The sequence below is a fragment of the Pleurodeles waltl genome, chromosome 2_2, assembly GCF_031143425.1.
Source record: "Pleurodeles waltl isolate 20211129_DDA chromosome 2_2, aPleWal1.hap1.20221129, whole genome shotgun sequence".
Lineage (NCBI taxonomy): Eukaryota > Metazoa > Chordata > Amphibia > Caudata > Salamandridae > Pleurodeles > Pleurodeles waltl.
In genome coordinates this window covers 273,609,866-273,627,799 of record NC_090439.1, presented here as the reverse complement: position 1 = coordinate 273,627,799, position 17,934 = coordinate 273,609,866, and the positions used below count along the sequence as shown (strand labels likewise).

The window sequence follows — 17,934 nt, the reverse complement described above, 5'->3', positions numbered from 1 at the left end:
TTACCTGGGCTCCAGGGCGCTGTGGTAGACGTTGCCTGCTGTCATTTTGGAAAAGTTGCCTCTGATAGTTGACGGACTTTGGGGTAACACGGTAGGACATGTCTCGGACGTTTTTAACATTACAGTCCTGTTATTTTACAGTGCATAGCGTGATGTCGAGGCAGCGCACTCAGATTACCCCAGAGTGTTTGGTAATTCCATAAGTGGGATCCTTGGGGCACACCAGGTAATGATCACCTCAAGTGGCCTGAGGTTAGGGTCTGAAAAATAAAGGTTCAAACAGCATTGATCCCTTGCGCCTGCGGATGCTTAAAGGGTCTTTAACACCAAAAATGTTATAAACGTATCTTAACATTAGACTAAAATCAGATATGGATAGTATATTTTAGAAACTAATTGACATGATTGAATGTTGTGTGTCTACACCCTAAAAAGGAGTCTCTGGTGTTTTAGAGTTCAGCTGGAAGCACATATGCTTAAAACGCATGAAATAGGGTATATCCATGTCGCGATAGTCTTGCACGTGCGTGCCCTGTCGTGGCCACTGTATGGTGAATGCATGTAGTGACTTGTCGGCAAGTAATACATAAATGCTTTACGCTTTAAGTGGGATTCCAGTCCCACGTCTAAGTTGCTGTTCGCCTCTCCTGTTGTGGGCAACTCTTTCACCATCGGTTCTATTGAACGGTTCTGTGGAGAACTGTGATTGCGCAGTTGTTTTGCACCACGCGCGCACGGCAAAATGGCTGAAAGGGACGGAATGCTTGTTACCCTGGTGTTAGCAGGCCCCAGGCTGGGCGTGTTCGAGTGTCCCCCTTCGTATGTCGTGATTTATTTCACACTGTGGGCGCAGTCTGCTCGGGTGTCTGTCACTGGTGCTGCAGAGGGTGATTGGGTCTGCAGCACAAGTAGGGGCGTAGATTCCAATGTGCAGGAGGTGTGTGACACCGGGCACCAAAACCCGGGAGGTCCCCTGAAACGTGATTATGTCTATATTTTATATTGCAAACATCAGCCAGGGCACCCATTTCCTCCCTCGCACAAGGGCCAATGCTGGCTACCCACTGGTCCCACTAGGGACTATCCCAAAAGACCAATTTTTAGTCCATTTCACTGACCTGCAACAATCCGATGCGAAGGGGACTCCTCAGAGGAGACAGGAAGAGGATTACCTTGATGAGGAAGGTGGATGTTCACGTGGGTTAGTCACTCACCCTCCTTTCCACGTACTTAGGTTTTTTTTTCTTTTTAGGTTTTTCATATGTGTGCCTTTGCTGCATGAACACGTTTTGTGGGTGCTGTTTGCCACAAAGTTAGACACCATGCTCTTCTCAATTAATTAGTATTTACCCTAGTCTTTGTGTATACCCCGCGTGGTGAGATGATTTAACTCTGCAAGGGTTGTGTTCCCGGAGCAGTCCTGTTCCATTCGGTGTACAGCCAGAATCTGCTAGAATTGTTTTCACTTGTCTGTCGCTGCCAACTTTTATCCCTCTCACAGTGTAGTGTTTGTTCTAACTGTCTTCATCCTTCTGCCAATCAATGTTGTTGTTTACTCTAATTTAATGGGTATGTTTCAGTTTTGTAACTTAAGTGACATCAAGGAGCAGATGCCAGCTCGCAGATTTTCTTGCGTCCAGCAGCCGAATTAGCCCTTCAGGAAGTATAATTCATTTCCGTGCAGTTATCTAGCCCCCACAATACCCAAGGGAATCAATCTCTAGGTAGTTGCCAGTTAGGGGTGTGAGAAGTTCATGTACCTTGATTCAGCAAAATTACACAAATTATGCAAAATTACACATATTTGCCTAAAATGCAAAAATGGCATTTGACCATGTATTTTAGTACATAATCTCTCGCGTTCCATCATTCGAGTAGGTCCTGTGTGTTTATGGAACATTTTTACAGTAAACGGTGCTTTCACAGTAAAAGTAGTGCATAAATGTGCTATGTGGCATAATTGTATAATTTCAGGGATTTCGTGTAACAAGAGTAACTCGAAATTATTCTAATGACTCTGGCGTAATTCAGATTTTGCCTGGGCACAGTTACCATATCAAAACAGGCTGGGCAGTGCTGTGAAGATGGACTATTAATAGTTCTAAAATGCCATAGTTTTATATTCAGGATTGATCAGGAAAGATGGATTATACGTAAGGAAGGGTAGCATCTGTGTGCTCTGACCCAGTAAGGAAGAAATAGCACCAGGATACATGTAAGGTGAATGTTGCTTTACAAATGTCTATTACTTACTTAACACCCCCTTTCCCCCTTTTAGTTAGCATTACAGAAATTAGACCGGCTACGTTTTATTTGATTTGCAAGCTGCTGTTTTTCCAAAATGTGGGTATCAAAATCACAGAGCGCAAGTTAGCCGTAAGTCTACGAAAAATCAGAAAAATTAAAAAGGCTATGGCTGATTCGGTCACCGTGCCACAGGTCAGCTGCAGCTTTTATTTGAACAAGGTAAAAAAAAGAGTTATTGTATCTTCGTGTGGAATGTATCCTGAAAACTGTGTCCACCGTAGTGTCAGAAACCACACTGGTGCTTGTGCGTTACATAGCATTACATCAGTAGAAAGCAGCAATACCATGTGCATGGGAAGGAATTCTCACGCAAGTGAAATAGGTTGGCACCTGTCTATTCAGCTTAGATAGATATCATTAGGAGCAGCATGCATTAATGACTTTGGGCATTTACCGCTGCTTCAGAAAAAGGGCATGACTTAGTGTAATTACTGGGTTTGGTAGGACACCCCCCCAGCTGAGTTATACTTTCAGTAAATTTGAGAATGGAATGTGCAAGGGTAGTTTCATACCTGCTTGACAGAGTCTGCCTTTTGCATGATCTCAGGAGCAATAGTGCTACTAACCTCAAACAGGGTCAAACGGAGGCAAAAAATTGGCCTGTGGAATCAAAATAAAAGTGGCTCCCATTACTGATCCAGATTGCTAAAAAAGAGGTCCATGTTTTTAAATTAGGATATTTCTGAGCTTGTAAAAACATTTTGTATAGGAATTTTGCTAGAAATGGGAGACTGCATGCATTTGTGTTTGCTGCAGACAATGCATTTGGTAATATTGGGAAATCAGCAGTAAAAGACCCACCAGACCATAAAACAGACTCACAAACAACCAACATACTGGCACACACACTGACCTAGTGGGCACTGCCTGATTGCCCTATGAGTCAGTGCGACCCAGACCACAAGTGAGAAAACATAACACATAGGATAAGTGCTAAGGGTTTTAGGGTCACTTGTTCTAATCGAAAATATGACAGAGGTTTTTTTTTTTTACTTGTCTCCAAGTGGTGCAGAAGGAAGTGGGGTTAAGGATTCCTTGCTCCTAATGCAGCAAGCTGCTATATACCTCACATGGAAAGTGGATCTTTACTTGTGCTGTCTCTGCTCACAGCTAATTTAACATTGTTTCCATCACACTTGACAAAATTACTTGCAGCTGCATACTCTTGCTTTGCCAGAGATGCACGGGACTCTAGAAAATCTACAGCTGCTTCCTCCTCCTTGGAATGATGAGAAACTATACATAGTTCATAGACTGAGATAGGGTGGTGGGACCAGCCAATATCCATTTTGGAAGATTCAGTTTCACATTAACTCTATGTGCTTAGAAAGGCTTCCTGGCCTGAAGATGGCACACTATGGAGGTCTGTTGGGCAATTTATTAGTTTACAAGAAGTATATTTTGAGCATAAATCAGGTAATCTTGTTTTGAAAAAGGAGGTAGAGCTGATGCAGATAATTGCTTGATTTTAGCTCAGAGAGTCTGGTTCCAAGGACTATGATCTGGGTTCTGCCATTATGATTGGAGGAAACAAAGAAAAAACATTCTCAGCGCCTGCTTTTCGGCCAGATATCACTTTATTAGATCACACAAATGCCTTAAGAGGTGATCTGGAAAGTAGAAGTAAGTGGGACACCACATTACAGAGGATTACGTCCTGATGAGAATGCTGGCCAAAAGGTGGTTTAGTCCTTGGTATTAGGGACTTTAACCTGAGCTCTGACCTCACGGGGTCATGTGGTGAGGTGAAAAATGCAGGAAATGTATGTAGGCCCTTTGAGCCTGAACTTTTTCCTCAGGTGGCTCATGTAATTTAAAGGGAACTTGGGTGCTTATATCAGGGGTACACATTTAAGGGCAAGACATGAGTGTGGTTGCTCACATGAGAGTGGGCGAGGTGGGGTCCTCTCTTAGGGCTCTTGAGAGCCCATTGAAGCTATGTATGTTCGAGCTGCTAAGTGCTGGTCACCTGAAGATCAACCCAGATGGATGTCTCAGCGAGGAGTTCTTTCACACTGATTGTATTACACCTGTCACAGGGATGACAATGAGCTGTTTATCTATCCCCCATTTATTTTGCGGCTCAGCACCTGGCATTGGTTTGTGGGAGGCCTATCCATGGCCAGCCTGTGGTGGTTGGATTGGGCTCCTGGTTGGCAGTGATACTGCTGGTTAACTTGGCATCTCTCAGCAAAAATGTCATAATTTTTACTATATATTTGAACACTATGGAGGCGTTGGAGCTTTAATTCTTGAGAGGGGCTGAGGATAGGTGCACATGTGACTGTTTCTGACCCCTATGTAACTCTGCTCTCATCTTGTGGACTCTTGGGGTGAAAGAGGTGTCGTTTGCACCAGGGGACCAAGCTATGTCCCTGTTGCCAAGGGCCATCTCTCTGAAGGCTACCAGGGGGTCCATCAGGAGATGCATTTGGCAGGGTTATTTAGGTTTGCATCTGAGCGGGCCTTGCTCCTCCCTTGGGAGAGCTTGTTAGTCACGATTCTGGGGGGCCTTCGCAGTCTCAGGTAGAGCCAAAATTGATTTGGAGGTGCAATGAGGATCTGGAGAGGAGTCAGGCAAAGAGCTTACAGGAGTAATGGGGAAAGACTGGTTAGGAGCTGCATAAGCCTAGCTGTCTCTGTAAGGAACATTCCAAGATGATATGATTGTAATTTATGGATGTGATTTATTCCTCTCTATAATAGGGAATAAAACCTGCATAAGGTATGTAACATCGAAGTTGAGGTCTCAGGGTCGAACTGTTCACTGTCCTTGCTCGAGGTCCCTTCCTGTACATAAAGGTGACAGGAGCGGTCCACGTGGCAATGGCAGGCCTGAGGAGAAGGGCTTCTCTCTTTTCAAGTGGGTACCGCCCAGCGAAGATGTGGCCTTGTAGGTCGTGGCAGGGAGGGATGCAGTAGGCAGATGTGGCCACTTACATAATGTGCGACAAGGGTTGGGCAACCTCCTCTAACGTTAACCCACTGCCTCCAGCCTTCCTGCCGGCCCTCCAGCCAGGTGCTCCCAGCCAGGAGCAGCAGGGAACTTAGTGAGATTCGGAAAATGGAAAACGCGACATATGTCTAGCTTTCTCTTTCCGGATATCATATCTTTCTTTTCCAAGCACGATTTCTGCTGGAATTAACGAAACCTCCAGAGCATGAAAACCCTGTCTTTCGCTTAAAAACGCTTTTGGTCTGTGACTGGCGTGCTCAGTACGAGAAGAGAAATGGGCAAAGACAGCTGCCAACTCAAGACCAGCCTCACTGTCCATTTTAACTTGGACGCTCAAGGTGGAGAGGCAAAATCCACGACCCCTACACCTCGTTTCCACGGGATTAGCTACTTGAGCCAACGGCCTCTCGGATATTTAGCGCCTCGTCTGTTGGAAGTGAGAAGAGGCTGCTACAAGAGGGTTTGGGCCGATGGTGGGGGGTGGGGGGGAGTGGAGTGAGCAGCAGAGGTAACCACTCACGTTTGCCCCCATCCCCGCCATTCCCGCTCTTCTCACTTTTATGAGAGAAAGTAGTGACTGCGGTCTCGGACACCAGCTTTCTGTCTCATTATCTATGTCTCTGCACCTATCAATCATTCTATCCATCAATCTATCTACCAATCCACTCACCCGCCTATTTCCCAGGCTATCTTGATTTTTTCGAAGTATCGAATCTATATTAATCATAAAATAAAATGCAGAAAAAAAGAAACTACACCTAAATATTTAATACAAATCAACTGCTCCTGCTCGTGTGGTGTATGCAGTTGGGGAAAAGACCACGTAAATACGTTCATCTACAAATGCAACCATTTGAACACGTCCTCTCGGCGGGGGGCGCCGTGTTCCTTGTGGCACGAGTTAGTGCCACTGATGGGGGCGTTAATGAAAAGATGATCGTTAATTACAGGCTTGGAGATGCCGTGCAAGCTGAGGAACTGACAGCTCCTCGGATCTCCATCCGAGCCCCACAGAGGAGCGTGCCCTTCAGAGGCGCCTCGTAGCTCCTTGAGCGGCCCGTGTAGGCGGCGAGGCGCTGGGGCCTCCACTCGGCCAGGGCTGATTCTCTTCCGCTGCTCGACGAGAGGGGCCAAGGTGGGAAGCAGATTTTAGTCCCTATTAAAATGAACACGGGGAAGGGTTGCAGAACAGCAAAACCCCCATGTTGGACAGCTGTAAAATCGTGTAGACAGGTCGTCATACAGCTTCTGGGAGAGGAGGGGTGAGGGAGGGGGCGAGGCGTCGATGTTAAATACACAAGGCAGCAAAGGCGACCACTCAGAGACGGGAGTTGTGTGTGGAGGGGATACTGCTACCCTCACATATGGAAGTATTACTGGTGTGCAGAGTGAGTGTTACTGGTGTGCCGAGTGAAAAGTCACTAGGTAGCACGCTCCCCGTCTCTTTTGCACGACACATATTCAAACACATTATCACACTCTTTGCCTCCCTAGCAGAAACAGTATGAATCTTTAACTCACCTACATAAAGCGCACACGCGGCCTGGGATGAGCCCAGAACACGCACTTTCTAACGCTCAGACCGTCCTCTCACAAGAATAACACGATGTCTTCGCTACTCCAGCTCTGTAACGCAGGGCGCATGCGATTTCACACACATAGAAAAACATACGCTCACAAAAGTTCTCTGAAACACACTGCTTCTATTATGCACAGTCTCCCACACATAATCTCTCTTGTAGCCAGTCTCACTTTCTCACACATAATCTAAAACACCGTTTTTTCTTTCAACCCTACGCATAATCTCTCTTATACACATAACACACACTCTCTTTCTGGTACCCTTTCTTATACTAGAGGAGTCCCTCTATTCCACAAGCTCTCTCTCACACGCTGCCTCTCACTAACACTCTTCATCACACACTCCCATTCTGACACATTCACAAGATTCAGAAGCAGACACCCTCTATTACACACACACACAAGCTGCCTTCATTCGCCACCTCTCTCTCACACTCACTATCGGTGTTACACACACTTCCCATTTTACAGAGTATTTCCCTAACCAAAGCAGTCCCTCGCCAAGTCACTCCCTCACGGACGCAGTTGTAACTCCGTTTCTCTGTCACACACACGCCTTCTCCTGTCTGTCACGAACACACTCCGCCGTTCACTGTCTCTCAGTTGCACATTCTTGCTCTCTGCTGTCTCTTTTTCTGCCTCTCGCGCACACGGGCAGCTCTGTTCCCTCAGACACACGCTCCGACGGTGTCAGTTTCACACACAAACCCCCGCCCAGGCTCTCTTTTCAGCGGCCGCGGCAGCCAATGCACTGGGCCGCCGCCTGCCGGAGGGGGCGGAGCCTGCGCGCCCAGGGGTGGGTGCCAATCAAGGCATCAACTTCAAATTGTATCTGAAAGATCAGCCCGGGACCTGGGGGCAGCACATCAGTTGGAGCTCAATAGTTGATCAGATCACATCTGAGGGATTTAGGAGCTCTGCGGAGCCGGCAGTGGCAGCGCACTGCATCTTATCTGGGCGCACCTTGTGCTCTGCGCACCCCTCCCACAGACCGGACTACAGGACGCCACAGGAGAGGGGTGCAGCCGAGCCGGGCACCGAGGGCAGCATGTCCTTCCCGCAGCTGGGCTACCCGCAGTACCTGAGCGCCGGCCCGGGAGCGGTCTACGCGGCCGGGGAGCGCCCGGGGATCCTGGCAGCAGCCGCCGCAGCAGCCTCGGGAGCCCGGACAGGTGGAGCCGGGGAGCTGGGAGCCGGCAGCCCGGCCGCCCTCACCGCCTCGGTGCTGGGCATGTACGCCGCACACGGGCCCTACGCGGCGGCCCCCAACTACAGCGCCTTCCTGCCCTACACCACCGAGCTGGCGCTCTTCTCGCAGATGGTAAGTGTGCGGCGGAAACGCCGGGGAGGGGACGGGGGCAGAAGTCACGGCTGCACAGGGAACGGGGGGGGGGGGGGGGGGGGGGGGGACAACGAGAGTCGGGAGACAAAAAAAACACACACACCCAGGAGTGCCTTCACTTCAATTTCATGCTCTCGCCTGACTTATTTAAAAATGGATTCCGGCTTTTAGTGCCAGGGCCCGACAGCTCTGTCTGAGATACGGAACAGCTCCCAGGCTTTATTGTGGAACCAGCACGAGTGCAATGTTTCTTTCTGGACCTGGCATACAGAATTTTGTTCATAAAGAAACCAGCTCCCCTATATGTATCTGCGCGCGCCTATTTCTAAGCTGCATACATGTATCATGCATGTATATGCAGCGTTTAACGAGATTACATTAACACGAAGTATCACTGTCAGGTTTTAAACCATTCGCAAGGATTTGGGTGCATTTGTTGTGGCTGCAGTGGGACGAGTTTTGAAGAGTAGTCGCCCCGTGCCTCGAAGGAGCCTGTCAGGCCCGAGAGGGGAGCTCGCAGCGGCCGCGGTGAGTCGGTCCCCCCAGGCCCAAAGCGGCCGAGCCGGCTGTTTTGTGTTGGCCTGTCCCTTGGCAACTTGTTGGTCCGCATTTGTGGTCATCCATTTTTTGGGCGAAGCCAGGACTGACTGAGGGCCCTGTCCGGTGCAAAGCGTCTTAAACTACTCAGCACACCGGATTCTGTCTGGTAAACTGCTTTGGAAGATCTGTGGCAGGGGTGTTCTAGTTTTAATTATTTATATTTTACTAAAAAGGGTTGGAGTTTTTATAGTCAGGCAATGCTAAATTTAGAGTGATGTCTTATACATGTTTCTTTTTGTTAGATGACATATGTAATTTATTATTGACGACACGCTGGACTTTTTCTTGCCTGGGGATTTGGTTCTCGAAAATCATGCCTGGAAAACACGTAGGACTGGTCATATTTTTAAGAACAACATGTGCTATCGTTTTAGAAAATGTGTCTGTTCTGTATTTTTTGGAGGGTGTTTTGCTCTAATTATTGCATTTATTTCCTGTTGTCTTTTCTGAGTTCCATTTATAAATTTTGAGTACTATCAGCTACTTTTCCGTTCACTCACATTTAAGTGTTTGGACGCAACAAAACGCATCAGTATTGCACACTGCCCTCCTCAGAGGAAAAAAATCCCGCACGTCAATAAATTAAATTTATTGCATCTTGCAAAGCACTTAGTTTATTAAACGCACCCCATGACTCAAGGATCCTCTAAATATCTCGTGCCTAAAAGAGTTTCAAAAGTGTGAGAAAGATTTGTGCACCGTTGCTTCGACAAATACAGTAAACAAATGTAGCCACGTTATGCATTGCCCAAATTATTAATTAATGTAAGGAAAAGGGTGTGTTGAAAAAATATTACGAGTCATACTAATATATCAGTTTTAAACCGATATTTTACAGGATATATAAACTCAGACCATATTCTGTCCAATGTCGCAGGTGTCAGAGCTGCGCACACTGGCCTCGTTTTCAAACACGGTTTAGTCAAATACGCTTATAAGAGCCTGTTTCAGCAGACAGTTGACGTGACGGTGGTACCGGGTCTGCGCTCATCTGTCGCACAGAGGGGGAAGCAAAATCAGATTATGTTTCTGAGGTGGGTCCAGGCCTGTCCCTCTTTCTCGCCTGCGTCTGTGGCCTGTTAAATGCTAATTCGAGATTTCGTTTTTTTCGGAGTTTGGTGATTGTTATGCTGGTGGGAGGATGTCCATAGGGAGAGGGCAGTGTCCCAGGACAATTCCACTGAATGCGAAGGCGTACGAACCACTTTAAGGGTAATGATGGGGCCTAATGAGGTCGTTAGAAAGATAAAATGTAATTTACCAAAACAGCTGATGGGCTAACGCGACTGGCGGTGTTTTACCACCGATGATAAAAATAATATTGATTAGAAATAAATCACCCCACTGCCCCCCAACACACATACACAAACACACATTTGCATTGAAATAAATCGCACACGTACCTACAACTCCAGGTTGAAGAAATACAATTAATGAGAGAGGAAGTTGAACTTCACAAAGCCCATGACATATATTTGTGTTAGGACCCCCTTTAATCTTAATTTAAAACCAGATTTTTAATTTTGCAAACTTTTCGAACAATATGCATAATTTCTATAAGAAAACGTGGCTCTGCATTTGGAAATGCGACTTTACTTCTTCGTTGTGTCCATCACAGTTGGAGACTAGCATTTTTGTGTGTGTTGCATGAAACCCCTACAATATTTACAGGTGAAAAAGAGGTCCCCTAAAATGACAAACGAAACCTGCTATTTAACAGTGCGCAAATTTAAGTCGCTGAACTATGACTCAAAATGTACAAGTCTTCAATATATATTTCTCCCGGATTTTTTATAAAGTGCTGCTGCACCTTTCAGTTACTGCAGAGCGTTAAAATGGTTGTAGGCCTCAGGGAGGTTACAGATGTCTGCCCAGTAAATATAAACACCCCATGTACCCGAATGTTTTTTTTGTCCGCTTTCTACCTCGGTGGGTTGCATGGATTTTTTTTTTGCCTTTATAATTTCAACTATTCCCTGCTGAAAGGCGAGATCTGTCACCGGCCCAGCGTGGTGCGGCGTGTTTCTAAGTGCACGCCACATCGCTGCCCCCCTTGGGGTCATGGTGATTTCTGAGAGCTATTGAGCCCCAAAGTCCCTTGTTCCCTTGTTGTGTGTATCCAGGCTGTGGGCAGGGAGCTCTGAAATATGCCCAAAGTTAGAAAATCCCCAACACCGCGCGCTGCCACTTTCCCTTTCACTCCAGGAGAACGGAGGCCGCTGGGAATTGTGAGCGCGTCTGTTTTTGTACAAAGTGTGGAATCTGCTAAGAGGGGGACAAGCTGTGACTGAAAAGCAGTTTAAACTGGCGGCTTTGCAGAAGAGTGTGCGTGCTCTTTACAGCGTCTTTTATAAGTGGTAGAACAGTATTGCGCTTAAAATGTATTAAAATGTGAAAATAATGTACTGAGCACAACAATCGAGGTAAATGTTAAGTTGCCGGCATCTTTGTAGTGCTTAAAAGTTATTGAACTAATCCTTTGTGCGCACATTTTGTGGAGTGTTCATCAGAACTCTCTTTCTTTGTGTTTCAGGGTTCCCAGTACGAGCTGAAGGACAGCCCCGGCGTCCACCACGCCACTTTCGCGGCCCACACGGCCCCTGGCTACTACCCGTATGGCCAGTTCCAGTACGGGGACCCGGGCCGGCCGAAGAACGCCACGCGGGAGAGCACCAGCACCCTGAAGGCCTGGCTGAACGAGCACCGCAAGAACCCCTACCCCACCAAGGGTGAGAAGATCATGCTGGCCATCATCACCAAGATGACCCTCACCCAGGTCTCCACCTGGTTCGCCAACGCCCGGCGGCGCCTCAAGAAGGAGAATAAGGTGACGTGGGGGGCCCGGAGCAAAGAGGACGACCACCTCTTCGGCAGCGACACCGAGGGCGACCCGGACAAGGCCGACGACGACGAGGAGATAGACCTGGAAAGCATCGACATCGACAAGATAGACGACAACGACGGGGAACAGAGCAACGAGGAGGAGGAGGAGAAGGCCGAAGGCCACCACTGTATGGACAAGGGGGGCGAGCTGCCCTTCCCGGGCTCCGAGGCCCTCAAGCCCAAAGACTCCTTGTCGCCGGGTAAGGAGCCCCACGAAGGCAGCAACACCAGAATTGTCAGTCCAGGGGGCCAGAACACTGCACAGGGCCCCCCGCACAGCAAACCCAAGATCTGGTCTTTGGCTGAGACGGCCACCAGCCCGGACTCGTCGCTCAAGTCTTCGCCTCCCCCGTCCCAGGGGGGCCACACGCCCCCACAGATCCAGCACCCCGCTTTCCTCTCCAGCCACGGACTCTACACCTGCCAGATTGGCAAGTTCCACAACTGGACAAACGGGGCCTTCCTTGCCCAGAGCTCTCTGTTGAACGTGAGATCTCTGCTGGGAGTAAATCACCACCACACAAGCCACCACCACCCACACCACCTCCAGGCCCAGCAGACACAGCCTTCAGTGTTAACAACAGCCCTGGGGACTCTGAGCAGCGAGAGGCTATCTGAACGGAGCAGTCCAAAGCACCCAGGTAAGGCACACTCTGCACCACCACGAGTCCACCACAGAGGGCCAGTTTTGTACACTTGCAACATCAAATGTCCTTTACCTCCTCATTGACACCTGATGTACCCCTACACATCTCTATTTGAACTTTATCCCTGTCTGACAGTTACTCATTCAGATCAGCGCCTTCAGATGATGGCCTGTGCTGTAACCTTACAGATCATGGGCTCCAATTCACCCCTTTCCATCAGTGTCCTCAGTTACCCCTTCAGATCAGTATCCATCATTTACCCCTTCACTTCTTTAACCTTCCATGTCATGACCTGCACTTTACCCCTTCTGATCAAGCCCTGCAGCTTTTCCCTTTAGATCAGATCTTTAACTTTACACCTTCTGGTTCTGGGCTGCACATTACACTCCCCGGTGATGACCTGTACTTTTTCCCTTCAGGTCAAAGTCTGCAATTTACCCTCTTAGATCATTTTCTGCACTTTAGCTTCAGAACACTGTCTGCAATGTATAAATTCAGATCATAGCTTGCACTTTATCCTTTTAGGCAGGACCTGGGCCTGTATTTTAATTATTTCCTGCCAGATTCATTGTCTTCAGAAATAAATCCATAAGTTCTATAATAGAAAACAGCTCGGGCTATGTCCTGGGGTGCATACAGGCATGGTGTTATTTAATTGCATCCCCACTAGAATATCAAGTTCACCAGGTTCAAATTTCTTTTGACTTCAGTTATTTCCCCCTGGTTTGTGACATCTACTAAACTGACATGGAGAAATGTGGCTTTTTGGTGCATGATGACATCAGCTAAGTGTAACTAAACGTGTCTGATGAGGAAGCTGAGTGCCTGCATCCTTTACTTCTGCACATATGTAGATCGTTGTACTAAAGCACATTTCCTATCTCTGGGGCTAGTTAGAAGCAAAATGGAACTGGTGGGCTGAAAACTGCAAAAGTGTTTGGTTACAAACGCCAGTGTCCTCTATTTAAACGGCAGATCCCCACTGTTTTAGGCCACAAAGTTGCATTTCTGTTGTGTATGTGTTTGCAGTGGGAGTGTCTGTTTGTGTGTGTGAGAGATAGTGTGCGTGCAAGAGAGAGGGCGTGTGTGAGTGACTTTGTGAGTGTGTAAGTGTTTGAACCTGTGTGTGTTCGTGCACGCATTTGTTTGCAGTTTGTGCACTTGCATAACGTGGCCTCCTTCGCTTTTCTTTCTCGACAGAAAGAGACGTCTCGCCGAGGAACGACTCTCCGCCTCAACAACTGCAGTCGCCATTTCAGCCTGTGCGAGACAAGTAAGTACTCTCGCCACTCGAGTTACTGGCAGTTGCTGAACTCCTAAATGTTATTAGGTATAGAATCAGATGCTCCCCACATCATTACGTTACTTGCGCTTTCGCGTGGGCACAAAACAGTCGTTTCAAACAAACACTTATGGAAGTGTACCCGAGAGCACACATTGTGCATTTTGATCCTAATGTGGGCCAACGAAGCACTTCTTGGGTGGTAGAAAATACTTTACCTATTACAGCTAGGGTCTCCCGGAGCCGACTGGTAATTTCTTTCTTCGTATTTTGGAAATAAAGTGAAAAATGCTGTGAAGGTAATTCCTCTTTATTCCAGTTGCACTTCGCAGTTGGTGATTTATTTTGATTATAAAGAGAGACAACTCCTTAGTGAGAATCCCCCATTTTTTTCAGGTTGACAGGTTCAGCCCAACATAAAAAATGTCAAAACTGGATTTAGCAGTTCACAACTGCTCTACAGGAATTAGCATTATGTTTTGCAACTTGCGTATTTCGAAATGATTAATACAGTGTTCCTTTTCTGGTGCAAATGAGCCTGATGTACTTATTTTTTTTTTCCTCAGCTCTTTGGGTCAGCAAGAAGGGACCTCGCGCATTTTAACAGCACTTCCTTCCGCCTGATTTATCAAACTCACAGACTCTAACCGAGATTTGGACACAAAAAGAGGACGAAGAATGGGGAGGCATATCAAGGACTTTTTTGTTGAGTCTTTGTTTTTTTGCAATAAGTTGGCCAAGAACTCCTCGAAATGACGTTCTCGGAGCGCAGTGGAAGGGGGCGTTGGACCGATCTCACTCCTGCCGCTGCCATCTTGGATTGTTTGTTTGGTCAAATGTTCCCGCGTGTTAGTGTTTTTCTGTATATAGAAGTGATTTCGATCTGTAAATAGCGCGTCAAGAAAACATGTCTAAATCATATATTTTTGTCTAATAAACGAAGTTAAATTAAGAGCAAGAGCTGACTTTTTAACGGAACTTTGGAAACCAAAATAAAATTTAGAAATTGTTTTTTCATCGAGTTAACCTACACTAAAGTGCATAAGTGCAGGCCTATACCCTCCAAATGATTATGTGGGAACAGGCAATTTTCCCTGGAAATTGATAAGTCACACTAGTCACGAGATAACACGGAGTGCACTTTTTATTATAGACATATATTCGGAATTCTATAGGCGGCATCTCACTATACCCGAGCAACGAAAATATAAATCCGTTTATACTTAATTTTAACATCCAACTTTTCTTATTTAAATATATTTAAACATTAAAAATAAATATCAATATAATATATTGGCTAGAGCTATATATATATATATATATATATACATATATATATATATGTATATATATATATATATATATATATATATATACATATACATATATATGTATATTTATATATATATATATATATATATATATATATATATATATATATATATATATGCGAAGGCTTAAAAATCTGAACCCTTAATTTGCCCTCTCCTTAATACCAAACACAAAATTAAAAGGGCGTTCGGCCCATATGGCGGTAATTGTTTGAGGCCTCCCTCGTTTGCACATTAATCTGACTGAGACAAAGTGAAAAAACGCTGCCGTATTTTCGGGGTGTCCTCCCTTTTCCTCGCCACTGAATGAGGCCCCGCTGGGACCATTGAGGTGCTAATGGGAGGCCAGACGGTTTCTGGAGCGTGGAGCAGAGAGCAGCAGCTGGGGGGGTCATTAAGAAATAATGCGAGGACGCCTGGTCCGCACAGACAGGCACTTGTCGGAAACAAGAAGCCGTTTTCAGAATCAAATATTCATACTATGCCCATCACAGGTCACCCTATTGATCCGTTGTTAACCCGCTCACACTGGGGGTGGCGCTGCCTTTTGCGGCCCGGCAGCAAAAGTAAACATTTGTCCATAAACAATCTCACTTGCCGTTTAGCCATATGTTTGGTATATTTATAGCCAAAGGTCCCATTTAAAGGGGCAGTCAGGCGTGGCCCCGCTTGTAATTCATTCTTTATTTTCGGCGAAGTCGCATATATATCTGCTAAGTGTTGTACTTTTTCTAGCATGAACTTCTACAAGCTATTCTGCTTACAAAGAAGCAAGTGCTTGAAATGTGTTGTGGTTGAAGGAGGTTTTACGGCCGAAATTCATAATTGATTTCAGTGTGTAATATCAAGTAGATGTTCTAAACTGGAGGGAATGAAAGGTAATCTGTTCGTCCTTTTTTCACTGTTTTTCTTTTATTCTACACATTATTTCCCATTTGTTCTCTGTCTCGCTTTGATTCCCTCATTTTCCCTTTGCTTCACTCTTTTCATTCTTAAACGTTTTTTTTTTAATGTCTCCCGTGCTGTTTGTCTTTGTTCTCGTTTCTAACATTTTGTTCTATCTTCCCATCTTGCCCCTTCTTTTTTCTCTCCTTTTTTCATTATCTTAATTTCCTTTCCCTCAAACCCGCTTTCTTTTCCCTCACTTTCCCATCTGTCTGGCCGCTCCCATGCACAGTCAGGCCTGTTACTTTCCAAACGTCAGCTACAACTGCTAAAGTATCATTTTGCTTCAATTTTGGTTACATGCTCGCGCGACGCGAACCGCACAGGCCGCTGCTGTTTATCATAGAACAAAATGGTCGCAGTTTGAGATCTAACTATATCTGAGTAAACCCGTAAATCCATCTATCTCCGATAGCTCGCGCGTGTTCCCGTTGAGACACCATTTATAGCAAGTATTGCAGCGCCTCCTAAAGGTCGGAAACAGAATAGTTTGGATTCTTCCCAGCCTTGAAGCTGCGGCTTTTACGCAGAAAAGTTTCTGCAAATTCCAACTTGTCGGTTAAGTGCGTAACTTTTCGAAGGTGAACTGGACTCATCTAATTCCTCGGATGAGTAAATGTGCGTTTTGGTTGTGCGCCACAGTCACAGCTTCTCATACCTCATGTTCCGCCAGTTTGTAGAGATTAGCGAGTCCTCGTGAGTGAGATGTGGTTCGACCTTTAATCGATTTCTATTTTCTCCAGCGGACAGTTTCCATTTGCTAATTGCAAGTGAGCCCCCCGCTTGCCCCCGGGTTAGTTTTGCATTTGCAGTGTTTTCGCTTCTGTTTACTCCAGTTGATTGTTAATGCTAGGGCCTCGAGCACGCATTGGCGTTGACGTATCATATTTTCATTCGCAATATTTGCAGACCCCAGAAACAGGAGTTTGTTTTAACGGCCCGGCCTTGGCATTGGGCGGTTTAAGGCCAGGGAACGCGTTCACTGCGGAGCCTATTATATCTTTTAGTGTCCTGGGAGCGAATGCTGCTAATTAAGATTGACCTAATTGAAGAAACAGGGGTGTTACGTTTCCCCCCTTTGTCCCGGGAGTGGGTGGATGCTTTTACAGCGCCGTGCATTGCAAATGGGAGAATGTTGTGTGTGTATACACTGGCCCCATTTGCAATTCAATCTAGAGGAGAATGCCATCGAATGCTATCGGGCTGTCCCATCTACAGAATACAGAGGCCGCTTATAGAGAGCTCCTCCCCTCCCCTTTCTCGGACCCTCCCTATGTCACTCAGAACTCGTAGCCCCCCGCCCCCAAATTCCAGCCACCACCCACAGTTTAACTGCACTCTCTCTTTTGGAGGCATTTTATGCCACCAGGGTAGGTTGAGCCGTTTGTGCTCTCGCAGCGGACACGAGTGTGACTACGTTGTCATTTTCAGCGTTACACAACAGTGGCACCAGCTGGCATATAAAAACAAGCTTTCCACGAACTAACGCCCATGTATGCGCGGCTCCGTTGTTGTCGCTTCCCTGCACACCTCTCACCATCTCCTCACTGCCCCTGTCAAACACAGTGGTCCGTCGACGGTGCTCATTACCAGGCCCACAGACCGGAAGGTAGTCACACAGGTACCTGCGCATACCCACATATCTACCGTCAAACATATACACGTCATGCTCCACGCTCAGAAATATAAGGACCACCTCATACAAAGACATCTAGTCCAGGTTACACCTCTATAAGTACCTGCTGCAAGAGTCACTCAAGCGCTAAGTCACCTCCCAGCACTACATCCCTGGGATGCTTTAGTTAATTGTTATGTGAATGTGAAGGATCTCTATTGAATTCCGCCTCTAGGTTTGAAATGTGTTGGCCATTATGACTGACTGGGTGAATGAAAGCTCAGGTATTTACAGAGATATCAGTGCTCGGCCTGCCAGAAGAATAAAGAGTTGTGGGTTGGCCCAGTGTTAATCCATTCACGCCTGATAGTTCCAGCTAATCTTAAACAACCTAGTTGCATCTTCACACTTCTTAGCGCTATACAAACCAGCTCGACATTTGATG

The 17,934-nt window shown here is 46.5% G+C and overlaps 1 protein-coding gene across 1 annotated transcript; it reads left to right on the top strand.

Annotated features, from left to right (window-relative positions):
- The first annotated feature begins 7,661 nt into the window (after nucleotides 1-7,661).
- IRX1 (iroquois homeobox 1) lies at nucleotides 7,662-14,550 on the top strand. Its single transcript, XM_069219714.1, has 4 exons — nucleotides 7,662-8,165; nucleotides 11,320-12,310; nucleotides 13,517-13,589; nucleotides 14,165-14,550. Exons 1-4 carry the CDS (start codon nucleotides 7,893-7,895, stop codon nucleotides 14,220-14,222), a joined length of 1,395 nt encoding a protein of 464 aa, XP_069075815.1. The 5' UTR covers nucleotides 7,662-7,892; the 3' UTR covers nucleotides 14,223-14,550.
- The last annotated feature ends 3,384 nt before the right edge of the window (nucleotides 14,551-17,934 follow it).